Source organism: Takifugu rubripes, chromosome 12 (assembly GCF_901000725.2).
Source record: "Takifugu rubripes chromosome 12, fTakRub1.2, whole genome shotgun sequence".
NCBI classification, from domain to species: Eukaryota; Metazoa; Chordata; class Actinopteri; order Tetraodontiformes; family Tetraodontidae; genus Takifugu; species Takifugu rubripes.
The window spans coordinates 515,452-528,086 of record NC_042296.1 but is presented as its reverse complement, the minus strand read 5'-3'; the positions used below and the strand labels follow the sequence as shown (position 1 = coordinate 528,086).

Here is a 12,635-nt window from a genome sequence, read left to right as displayed (position 1 = left end):
TGCCACCTACAATTTCTTCCACTGTCTGCAGTCAAAAGTCCCTCAGGAGGGGAACATTAGCTAAACACTGTGCAGGGTATTAAATATCGAGTGTTAGGTTTGGGCTGGGTGGAGTGTGGTGTGGTGGCTTCAACTGCACACGGTTCCGCTTGGATAGGTTTGGATTGAGACTGGGCTTGTCTGGGTTCGGTTGAGATTGGCTGCTGACGTGTTTGTGTAGGTTTGGGCCGGGGTCTGGTTAAGGAGAAGCCTAAAGGCTCAGCGGTGTGTTACAGGCCTCCCTTTGGCTGAAATTAAGACTGTGATGGCAACAGACATTACACTATGGCTGCGGTGATTAGCCAGGCCCACAACACAAAGAACCAGCCAGCACCCCAGACATCCAGCCAGCAAACCACAGGCAGAGCCCCCACCACCACAGTGCACTGTTGTGTTTCTATAGCTACAAAATAGCAATATGCTTCAGAGCGGTTAGTAGCGTTTAGCTGTGGATGTCGTGTCTGCATTAAAGAAAGTTGGCAGACAGTGAAACGTCAGAAGCAGATGTGGCGTCGTGATGATTCCTGTATTTAAACTTGAGGCATGAAACCTCATTCTGCACAGACACGGAGTAATCCATCTCGGTAGTCAGGAGGGGAATCCCCAAGCAGAGGAGCAAAAGAGTTTATCTATCTGCTGATCTGCATTTCAGCTCTTTAAAATGAAATCCAGACTGCATTGACTTTATGGCCTCTATATTTTGCAAGTCTTCAGAAAAAAAATCTGAGCAAATAAAATATGTTTTCATTAATAAATATGCAAGCTGGGAACTGACTTTCTGATTTAGAAAGGCTACAGGTTCAAGTATCAGTGCACTGACCTGCCGACCTCTGACACACTGACCCACTCAGCTTTAATTTTGATTGCTCAGTATAATTAGTGTATTTGTGTATATGTGCAATGTATTTGCTGCCTTCAGCGGGAGGACCCCCACATAGCAGGGGCCGGGGTTCCTCACCACTTGTTGGGCTAAGGCCCTTGGTTTCTGTGAAGCACCTAGAACACAATTTCAATTGTGATGCTATATAAATACAGACAAATTGAATTTACTGACAATTAAATTGAATGTGAGATTCTGTCCATGAGTAAGTACAGGGAAATGGAGTTGGCGTTGGTTACACTAGAATCTGTGTGTCGGGTGAATAATGAAGCCTATCCATCTGTACCCATGTGCTCTCCTGTGGCCTCAGAGGCTAAATGAACACCTGGTTAAAGGGCAACAGATACACCCACCAGTCTGAGGACATCACATCTGTATTCCTTTGCAACTTTTGGTTGAGGGTTTACTGACTGCTGCCTAATTCACAGGTTAAACATGACTGACAATTCTAGGAGTTCTAGGATTTCTTCTCAGCTGTGACGTATTGGAGCAACTTTTTGAACTGTTGCTTTATGTGTTATGTTTAACTTCAGCTGATTGCGGCATTATTTACATACAGTTACGCACCAAACGCATCAGAAATACATTCGATTTATGATTATGTTAGTTTATCTGCCTGAGTTTTAGCAATTTCACAAATTTCTGAAGACTTCGGATGGTTGGAACATGCTCCTGCTCATATTTGAAGAAGGCCAAGAGAATTCTGTGACTAAATGGCGCCATCAAGCGATACAAAGGGATATTTCAACTATAATTTCTTCCTCATTTAATTTTTTTTAAATTTATCATTTTTAATTTAGAAATAAAATTAGATTTAATGTTAACAGCAAGCCAAAGAAACAAATCAAAATTATAAATTATATTATAAAATTGTCATTTGTATTTATTTTTTTTTACCAAAAATGGAGGAAAATAAAATCTTAAGATGCAACTAAAATCTTAAAATTCATTTAATATAGTTTGAAAGAGTTTATATCGAAGACAAAATGTGTTAAAGGCACATTAAGTAATAATTTGTATTCATGTTTTCTCCTTTATGGGTGCATCATTTCTGTGTTGTATCTTTATTATTATAATAATTTACCATTGTGATATATTCCTTTTGATATTTGTTCGGAAAATATTTTTTTTTATAGATCATTGCACACAAAGCTGTTTGCATTCCAATTTAAACGTATACGATTATACTTGTGTTTGTGCAAATGACATTAGAGACTTCTTACATTGTATCACGTTAATTTGGCCTGGTGAAGACAGGCACACAGAATCATTCAGACTGAAAATGCAGTGACGGGAGTTGCTCCCAAGGGATCTGTGGCCTACTACATGCCAATTCCCAGATGAGAGAGAGGCTAACTGGAAACACAAACCAGGCCACCCAGATCTGAACCAGACAGGACCACCATCAAAATCTTTTCTTTTTTTCTATCAGACTGGGGCTGAATATTAAAATGATACATCGTCGATTTTATACAAAGCATTTGCTTTTGTAGATGGAGGGCTGAAATACGTCTGTGGATGGAAAGTGAGAAAATGTTTGCAGCTTCTGCGTCTGTATGCACAGCTGGAAGTATCTGATTTACGGTGGGTGTCGGCAGCTGTGGGACATTTGGTTGGTCTGATATTATTAAGCTGCAAACCACATTAGACCAAACTTAGAACAGCGAAATGGCAGAGAGCTGAACTGGGAAGAATAGAACCTTCTTCATTTTACCAACACAGTTTGGATCTCCAGCCATGTGATAGTTTTAGTGGTGTAAAGTTGATCTTAAAAGTGCTCAGAAAGCGCACATTAAATTTCTATGAAATTTGGTTTCAGGGCTCTGGTACCCTCTGAATGATTGTGGGTTGTTATTCTCCCAGACGGGCACCTCTCGGTGTGCGTCGTTGTAGGAACACCAAGAAAGTGTATTTGGAGCCTAAAAATCTTCCTGCTATGTCGGCAAGTCTTTGAAAACTAAACTCTAAGAGGATTTAGGAAGAAAATCTCAGCATCTTTTCCCCCCACACATCATCAGCAGTCCTCCTCACAGCATTGCTACATTTGCCACATGGCCAGAGAGAAATTTATTGTTGACGTGATTTCCAACTGTGAAATCTAAAGCATAAAAGCATAAATGCCCGCTATGGTGTGTGCTGTGTGTGAACTATAGGATGTTACTATGGATGCTATAGCATGGAGTTTAGCTATCATGAAAAAGTATAGTTTATGTCTATTAACATTCAATTAGACAGGACAATGCAATGCATCGCTACTGCAACTACTCAACTGCTAAACCCAGAACTGCTGAAAGTCCGGCAGAGATACATGTCCAATACATATAAGATAGGTATTTCAAATGCAAAATAGAATTTTATAAATTGTATTTTATTGGTGTGATGAAAAACATTTTCCAACTATTGTAATTGTATGTGTAGCTGTAGGCTAATGACATAACTTATTGTGTCACTTATGGTTTTATGGTCCATAACTGCATAAACTTTTCCTTGATGTTGAGAGGTTTAGTAATTGGGCCTGTTTAGACATGTTGAGCTCTGACCATGGAGGTTATTTACCCAGTTGAAAGTGAGTCGTTTAATTCAGGGCTGACTCCCAGTTACCCGGCCATAAAGAACAATCACCCATGTATAAAATTATAATTATTTGCCCTTATTTTTTAGTCTTCTAGGTATCTCATTTTATACAGGAGGCCACTTCTGCCCTCACCTCACTGGCACGCTCCATTCTTTGGTACAACATTTTCTGGCCTCGCAAAAATGAAGCAAGAACAAAATTCACTGGAGATTTTTTGGAAAAGGGAAACAAGCCAAGGATGAGAGAGCTTCTGCTGTTTACAGACCTCAAAGAAAGTGGCGTTAGAAAGAAAATACCAAGAATCCTAAGTTAGGGGTTCAACCCTAACAGGCCCAATGATTCATAATCTCTACACATACAATTTAAATTTTACGCGATGCATTAAAAAGGACAGGACAACACAGATAACTTTGGTCTAAATTTGCACTTTATTTCTAACACTTACAGTTCGTTTTGTTCCCTATTTCCCTGCCCCCACAACAGGCACACAGATAGCAATGAGCTTAAGGGACAGTAGAGAAACTCAAGCACTTCTAAAAGAATCATGTTAGAGAATGACCTCAAGGTAAAAAAAAACCAAAAAAACATTGTATTGTTCACACAAATTAAAACTCAAACCCAAATTGGCTAAAAATAAACAGATATAATGATTACGAAGCAGTGTTTCATCTTTTATCATCACCGTCACCATCAACATCATCATTAGGCTACTATATTTGGAGTTCACAGCTATCATAAAAGCATGGACATTGTACAATGTGGAGAAAAACTGAGGAAATACGGTGGAGCTCTTTGGTTTTCACTATTGAGGTTTGTTTCTTTAGCAGTAAAATCTATCTTTGCTGTCCTCGTAACCTTTGGATTTAAGCTGCATTGTAGAAAAAATAGAAAGCAACTGTTTCTTTTTAAATTCCCCCTAAATAAGGGGACAAAAAGATGGGGCTAAACAATATCAATGGAAGGTATTCTGTTTTTACCCACTCTCTTACAGCCTGTGTACTCAAGGCCAAAGAAAAGTGTCTTACGACAGATGACTTGGGAGGTTGAACATAGTAAATTGATATTCACACCCGCACAAGAACTACAGTAGAAAACTGTCGGGGCCTGTAGTGTTCTTAATATCTAGGTTTTAAATATTAACAGGCCATTGATGATTTTAGCAATTAGAATCTCTACCTTCCTGAATGTTTATGTACACATGGAACAATGTAGGGTGGTCGCAGTCTAACAGCCATATACCTGTAGGTTCGCGTGTGTTGGTGCACATGTTTCAACTGTTTGAACTTTGGTTTTTTGTCTGTCAACCAGATTTTACTGAATGTGAGCAGACACAGTGGCCTCTGTTGGCTAATGCCATAAAACAATAATTTGTTTCTTCTCCATCAGAATATTTTTTATTGCTCTCTCTCCTGAGTTCAAATTCTTTTTTTGGATGTGTTGTTTATTATTTAAAGTGTTCACCTATTTTTGGTTTGTTATAAGAGATACGAGCTCCAATGTGTCATCCTGAAGAGGAACAAAGGTCAATCTGACGCTGGAATCGTGATTGATCGATCCTGCTGGGTGCTTTAAGTTGTTGTTCAGTTGTTCTGGAAGCACAACTCATCATTTTAATTGTTTTGATGAATTATTAGAATTAACTGTAATAATAATGTATACACTGTTTTAATAAAGTTGATGTTCCTTTGGTAAAGAGAACCTCAGTGTGATCCAAATGACTTCTTGGTAAAATCTCTTCTCCACCCAGTCAGGAACCATTTTAAAAAAACAAGTTAATGGAGAGAAAATCTTAGTTAGTGCTTATTCCAATCCCAGCATCGTTCTCAGTTGCAGTTTCCCTGCTTTAGGTTTGGTTTTGCTTTGGAACATTCATTTGGCATCTTCTCTTCTTGTCCTGATTTGAACCCCCCCCATCAGAAGAAACTATTACAAATATCCAATGAGATGTAAATAAAATAAATAATTGATAAATAAATAAATAAAGGCAGAGACAAAGTTCATACAATACAAAATATACCCCCATCCCCAGAACCCCCTCCCCCATCACACACACACACACACACACACACACACACTTACAATAAACACAAATAGTTTTTTTCTCTATCAAAGAGCCCGTGAGAGTTTTAAAGCTTTTGGTTCTCAAATCAAGTCATCGCGTTTGGTCATCATCATCATCATCTCTGAACCTTTATACACACCAGCCCCAGCACAAGAGCAGTTCACCAGGCTGTAAATAACTGCCCCCCCGACCTATAACTAAAGTACACAGTTCCTTTAACACCCTTTAAAGTCAGCCCACTTGCTCCCACATCGTCTTCATCACTGACAGCTGTAATTGCATGCTGGAATATATTAAAGCTGAACTAGGGTTCAACCTGGACCACGTCATCCTGCTCCATCGAAGGTTAAGAAGCCGACCTTTTAAAGTGATGAAGGTGAATGTTTTTGGAGTTAACTTTTGTCATCACCTGATCTTTTTCAAGTTGCCTCACCGGCAATCAGCTGAGTTGACAGTTGAGGAAATTAAAGTTTGCAGGAGCAACTCATCATTCAGGGGAAGGAGTTCTAGCAGGGACAGGCTGAGATGGAGAAGAGACATTTTGGCTTTTAGAGAGGAAGTCCTGATTTATTCATACTACACCAACAACACCTCAGAGGAATCAAATCTGCTTTTGGTGAGACTTGACGACTTCAACTGTAAAAGCCTGACTTCTCCTCGCACAATAATCACAATAACCTCCTCCAAGCCCCTTTGGAAACTGGAAAAACCTATGCAGTTAACAGGAAGATGGGGGAAAATATTTGTTTGGGATAGTAAGATTGATGGAGAAGCGATGAGAATAGATCCAGGTTGAAATATAACTGATATTTGGTCTTAAGCACTGACTGATAACTGTCAATGTTATAAGCTTGTGTGACAGAAAAAAATGCTTCATTGGTTTGTCCAAGAGGATTCAACATGCACATATGACACACACACACACACACACGCATGCACGCACACGCGCATATGTACAATCTTGGGCATTAGTTTGGTATTGGTTCTATTTGGAATTGTTGCATGTCTATAAGTTAAAAATCAACTTTCAGTCTCCAGTTTGGCTTTGTCACAACATTCTAGGTTGCTAAAAAGATTCCATAGCTACATTTCCACTGCGCTCTTCATCCATTAACAAATGTAAAAGCCCAGAGCACAATCAAAAAGCATAGAAGAAAACCATCAGCGTACACCCCCCCCCCCCCCATAGGATAATAAGTAAAAAGCAATAAGACTAATCCATACATTATTAACAAGCACACTATGGAAAGCAATAACAAAAAATGCTTTCTCAAGTCTGTTTGTTGAGGTTATTCCACGGTTTATCCATCCACAAAAAAGAAATGTGAGGTCTCCAGCGGGGGAATCTGTGTGTGTTGACACATTTACAGCAATCACAGATCACCCTTTTATTCCCTCGTCCTCTTCCTCTGTGTATTTGGTTTTGCAGTGGTTCAGTCATTCACACACACTGTAAGTAGGAGCAGCAGTGGTGGCATTTGGTTTACTTCTTGTTTGGTTTTGGCACACTTGCTTCGAGCACACCTCTTTCTGCTCTCTTTTCCTCCTCCCCTTCAGCTTAGGGCTCTCGTCTTCTTTCTCTTTAGTCTTGCCCTTAGATCTGATCTTTGGACACAAAGGAGGGACACGGGTAGGGGTGGGGGTGTGTTGGATGAGGGCAGGGTCTGGGGCAGTATTGGGAGGGGGGTTGCCGGTGTTCACCTCTGTCTTTTGTTCCTTTTTGGCTTGGTTTTTTACTTGCTGTGTGTGCCTGTGTGCACATTTCCCCCTTTACATCACTGAGGGTTCATCTGGACACTCGTCTCCCAGGTGAGTCCAGAGACACAGCCAGAGGCAAAGCTTTGGTATCCAAGAGTGACTGTCTGCTGGTAGATAAGCAGTCTGGACGATGATGATGATGATGGTGATGAAGATGGAATGGAATGATAATAAATACAAGAATACAAATAATCCAGAGTAAAAAGAGAGAAAAGATGATGTCTGTATGCTTTTTGCTTGGCAGTATAAAGACTTCTGTCACAATACAACTCAATTTTAACACAAAGGACATCAGCACATCAGTGAAATGGCTGAAAACTGAAGACATACAAGACCAACGATGCTGTAGATTACCAATAAAATAATGGCTCAGATATGAAACTCTAAGGAATGCGAGTTGACCTTCCTTCCTGATTTCATTTGTATTTGACTATCTTGAGTTCTTTGTGAATGACATACAAAAGTGTTCACATTTCCTCTGAAGAATAATGCAAATAATGATGATGATGATAGAATAAATGCTGCCTGGGACAGAAAATAAGCCACCTAAAATCACCTGACATGTTTGCATTAAAGGCTAAACTTGAATTTTCATGTGACACACACAGGGTCTTTTATTGGGTGTGTAGTACTACACACCACCGCTCAGTCATTTGAAGGAACTATTTAAAACAAAATGCATAAATTGGCATCTTATCTAATGAAACTTGGCAAATCTAGCCTGTGTCTGTGAAACAGGAGGTTCGTACTGTGAAGAGGTAGTTAGATATCCTGTATGAGGGATCAACTGTCAAATATTCAAATGTGGCTAGAAATGGGATAAATAGAAAATAATATAAAAATAGATGTTCTGTAAAAGTTCTTCCTAGAAATAATAATTTAAAAATATAAATAATGGAAATCAGAACTAAAATGGGAACTGGTTGGCATGAATGGAATATTAAAAAAAAAAAATGTCTTTATTACTAAAGCTTTTCTTTCCCTTTTTTGTTTTTGGTTTTCAGTATTTGGTATTTGGAGAGTTATTTAATTTTTTGTTAAGTGTCTGTCTTCTTTGACCACCTGGCTTTCCTATTAAGTCTTTTTTAGGCTCCCCCCCCCCCCCCCCCCCACAGTCTTGTTCTATATCCCTGCCCTCTTTGAGTTCATTTTTTAAATGCAGGTTGACTGTTTTCTCCAACACTGTGTTAAACAGCTTTGTCTTTCCTCCCAGCTGTCGGTCATTATTTGGTTTAAAACTACACCTCCACTCAGCAGTCCTCTCCCTCCTCCCTCTCTCTTTCTATCATCCCTCTTCATCTGTATATATTTTTTGGCTTCGGTAGACTTCAGCAGGGAGAAACAGAGAGCTGGAACGAGCGATGGATCAGACAGAGAGATGGCTTTGGTTCAAAGGCGAGGTTGTTAAATCAGATTTTTAAAGCTCCATTCCGTTTCCTCCTCTTCTTCCTCCAAAATCAGAAACTTTGGGTTTTGATCAATCAGCCATGGTCCCTCCCAAGGGTGGTGACGGGGCTTCACTAAAGGAGCAAAAAGAGGCAGGGCTTGAACAGGGAGTTTCCTCAGGGCATGAGGTCGGGCTCATGAGGTTACTGGCGCCTGGAGAAGAAGACTGGGAGAAGGTGGGCCGTGGCACGCTGCTGTTGCTGCCACTGAACAGCCCCATCACAGGTGAAGAGACTGTTGCCATGGAGCCAGTCACAATAGGGAGAAAAGCAGGGTGGTTGAGGAAGAGAGATGGGCGAAGTGCAGTGGGGACCGTGGCACCCCCAGGGCCACTCAGAAGCATGTGACCTGCTTCCTCAAGGCTGGAGATGGGCAGTTGTCCTCCACTGGCTGCCAGCGCTGATGAATAAGAGGACCAGAGAGAAGACACGATGAAAAGAGATGTTGAGGAAAAGTGCAGTGAACAGAAAATGGGAAAAACAAAAGAAAGGGAGGAAGCCAACAGCCAGTTTCAGTGAATGCAGCTCCTATATGGGAGAGCAGGGGTGCCAAAATCCAGTCCTTTAGGCTGGAGCCCAGCCAGGTTTTCTGTCCTACCAGGCACAAAATGCTTCCTCCAAGGAAAGTGGGATCCCACGTTGTTTACCTGGTAGGACAGAATCCCAGCTGGGTCACAACCCTCGATGACTGGATTTGGCCACCTCTGCAATAGAGTAAACTTAGAATAGCAGGAATGTGATCTAATTATAAAAATGGTTTTCAAAATGAAAAAACTGAAATAAAGACATCATCATCTTTCTTTCTTTCTTTCTTTCTTTTCTCTTTCTTTCTTCTCTTTCTTTCTTTCTTTCTTCTTTCTTTCTTCTTTCTTTCTTTCTTCTTTCTTTCTTTCTTTCTGTCTTCTGCGACAGTGCCACAGTTGCAGTTTTTTTAACTAACTGTATCCATTTCATCAAAACATGGCCCACAGGAGGCTGGCATGAAATGATGATGCTGTGGTACAAAGAGGATGAAGGCTTAAATCGGCACTATATGGAAAAAGCAATGATTCTTATATTTAATGCTTAATCGATTTAACAGCTGTTCCTCTTGTTCAAAAAGATTTTTTGATTTAGCCAACAGGCCTCAGGGATTGTGACTGTTGACTGTGTTGGGCTGACTTGGCTTTGCCACGAGGGGCTCTTGCCACTTTGTAATAATAACAGGCTTTTGTATGAGAATCAAATTGAATCTTTCTCCAAACTGAGTGATTCAAGAAGTTTGTTCTCAGGAAGAGGAGAAGGAGTATGGCTGCAAGGAAATTCATTTCAGACAGAATGGATGAAAGGTGAAATGGGAAGTGGCCTTTAGAAATGGAGGATCAGGAAGACTCTCGAGGCTGGACTGCATACTGAAACACACACACACACACACACACACACCCACACACACACACACACACACACACACACACACACACACACACACACACACAAACACACCTACCTTTCATGGTAGCCAAGGGATTGCTGCCAATGAGGGCTTGGTTCACTGCTGTGCTTACGCCCATCATTGTGTTCCTAGAAAATGTGTGTACACCAGAAACTGCTATTAACACACGTGCAATCATACAGATGATGAAACAGTGGGACAAAGAAGTTATGTTTCTGGTGTGTCTAGGCAGAACTAAGGCAGTTTTTGTTTTAGTGCTGCACCTATTTTTTGTATGGCTCTGCATTTGATTCTTTCTTTTTGCTTCAAATTAGGCCAAGAACTGTAAAAATAAATCTATATAAAATTAATCTACTTTATGATATAAAAGGAAAGAAAAGTCAATAACAGGCTGTTTCATTTGAATTCCACAATAGCAGAGAAAATATTGGACATTAATATGTATTTATTTCTTGTGTTACTAAATGCTTGACATTTTAGTTTTTTTCCTCCACCAAATGAATGCAAAAAGCTGTTAGCAAAATCTTTTCATCCCTATCATCTAAAACCTCGCAGTGTGGCCCTCTGCTATGTCCAGTTCTACTATATTGGTGATTGATGCTACTAGTCTGTGCGATGTTGTTACGATGCCAGGCTATAGTTGACACCTATTTCAATCTTTCTACACATTTCTCGGTGCATTAGTAGCATAATAAATGGATTATTAGCACCAATGCAACCAGAGAGCTTAGTCAGTCCTTACAAAACAGGGATAACATTTCATTACTCCATACTAGATATTTAAAAACTCACCCAGTGCTTAGTCCATGAGGGCCAAGGTTGCATGGGGCTGGACTGGCTGTGCTATTTGGGGGTGGGGTCACAGCTGAAGAGGCAGAACCACCTGCTGTGGAGCTGGCAGGAGTCATAGGACCTGATGCTGACGGTGACAAACTGGTCCCTTGGGTATAGAAATAAAGAAGAACATGGATGATAGGTTTGTTGTGGGAGTATAGTAGATGATTTACAGAGAAGAGAGCATATTCTCCACAGCCCAACAGGTCAATACATCGATGGCTGTGTTTTGTTACATTTCAACCTGTCTGCCTTAACGGTGGGTCTCTGGATGAGTTGCAGCGAGCTCTATAAATCATGACGAAGAATCATAACTCAAGGAGGTAAACAGCTCAGGATGGGAGTACGACTTCCATGCTGTGGTCAACAAAACATCATTGTTTTCTGTTTCAATCTCTTAAGGATATCACGTTGTGGGAAAGTGATGATGTTTCTGTTTTCATCAACCCAGCAACACAGAAACATGAAATTCTTCAAAATAAAGTCAGGATCACTTTAATCTTCATGTGACTGACCTCAGGGTCCAAGACAACAATTGCGAAGTGCTGCACTAACCTTTAATTATTTATTGACAGGACTCGACACAGGCACAAACAATAATTACACCTCACCTGTTGTGCTGAGGCTGGTGGTGACCTGGGACAGACCGTGACTTGATATCTGGAGAGTGAGAAGAACGGAGGGAAGAAAAATCAGCCCTTTCTGTCATTTATCACCCAAATAAATAGCAGGTCAACAGTGAGATCACTGTACAGGCAATAATGTATTAAATAGATTTACATCTTAGCTATGTTGTTATAGGCCAAGGCCGCCGGGGTCCAGAAACATGATCACCTGACAGGTTTCTGTCACCCCACTGGGTCATGGTTTCCTCTCCTCTCCTCTCCTCTCCTCTCCTCTCCTCTCCTCTCCTCTCCTCTCCTCTCCTCTCCTCTCCTCTCCTCTCCTCTCCTCTCCATTCTATCATCTATCTGTCCTCCCCCTTCTCCTCTCTCTCTACCCAGCCGGCCATCAGCAGGAGGGTCCCCTCATGAGCCTGGTCCTGCTCAAGGTTTCTTCCTGTTAAAGGGGAGTTTTTCCTTGCCACTGTTGCTTGTCTGGGGTTAGGCCCTGGGATTCTGGAAAGCGCCTTGAAACAATTTTGACTGTAAAAGATGCTATATAAATAAAGATTGATTGATTGATTGATTGATTGATTGATAGATTGGTAGATTGATTGATTGATTGATTGATTGATTGGTTGATTGATTGATTGATTGATTGATTGATTGATAGACTGTACCATGTGTGGGCTGTAGCAGGAGGCTTTGTGTGTCACAACAGGTGAGGTCTGGCTGGGCAACGGGGGTGTGGTGCTGCTGGACGGGTTGATGCGTTTCTCCTTTTGTCTCCGATTGCAGAACCAAACGCGGATAACCTCCTTCTCCATGTTGAGCTGTTCTGCCAGCATTAGAATCTCTTCTGAGGTAGGTTTTTGATTCTGCAGGGGAAAAATGGAAAGCGTTTGGTTTCCCCGAACATCTGACAGTCAGCAAGTCAGAAATCATGACTCCGATTCACAACAGTTAATTCAGTTAATAACTCACAGGCTCTCATCAGTCAAATTAGCC

At 40.8% G+C, this 12,635-nt stretch overlaps 1 protein-coding gene across 1 annotated transcript in view; it reads right to left on the bottom strand.

Moving 5' to 3' along the window:
* Window positions 1-8,418: 8,418 nt before the first annotated feature.
* LOC101065358 (POU domain, class 2, transcription factor 2-like) overlaps window positions 8,419-12,635 on the bottom strand; it is a 38,871-nt gene continuing 34,654 nt past the window's right edge. Inside the window, exons 12-16 of the mRNA XM_029845581.1 lie at window positions 12,308-12,505; window positions 11,637-11,685; window positions 10,984-11,131; window positions 10,246-10,319; window positions 8,419-9,159 (exon numbers count right to left, since the gene is read on the bottom strand). Of these exons, the coding sequence (XP_029701441.1) occupies window positions 8,792-9,159; window positions 10,246-10,319; window positions 10,984-11,131; window positions 11,637-11,685; window positions 12,308-12,505 (837 nt within the window). The 3' untranslated portion in view covers window positions 8,419-8,791. The remainder of the gene's footprint in view (window positions 9,160-10,245; window positions 10,320-10,983; window positions 11,132-11,636; window positions 11,686-12,307; window positions 12,506-12,635) is intronic.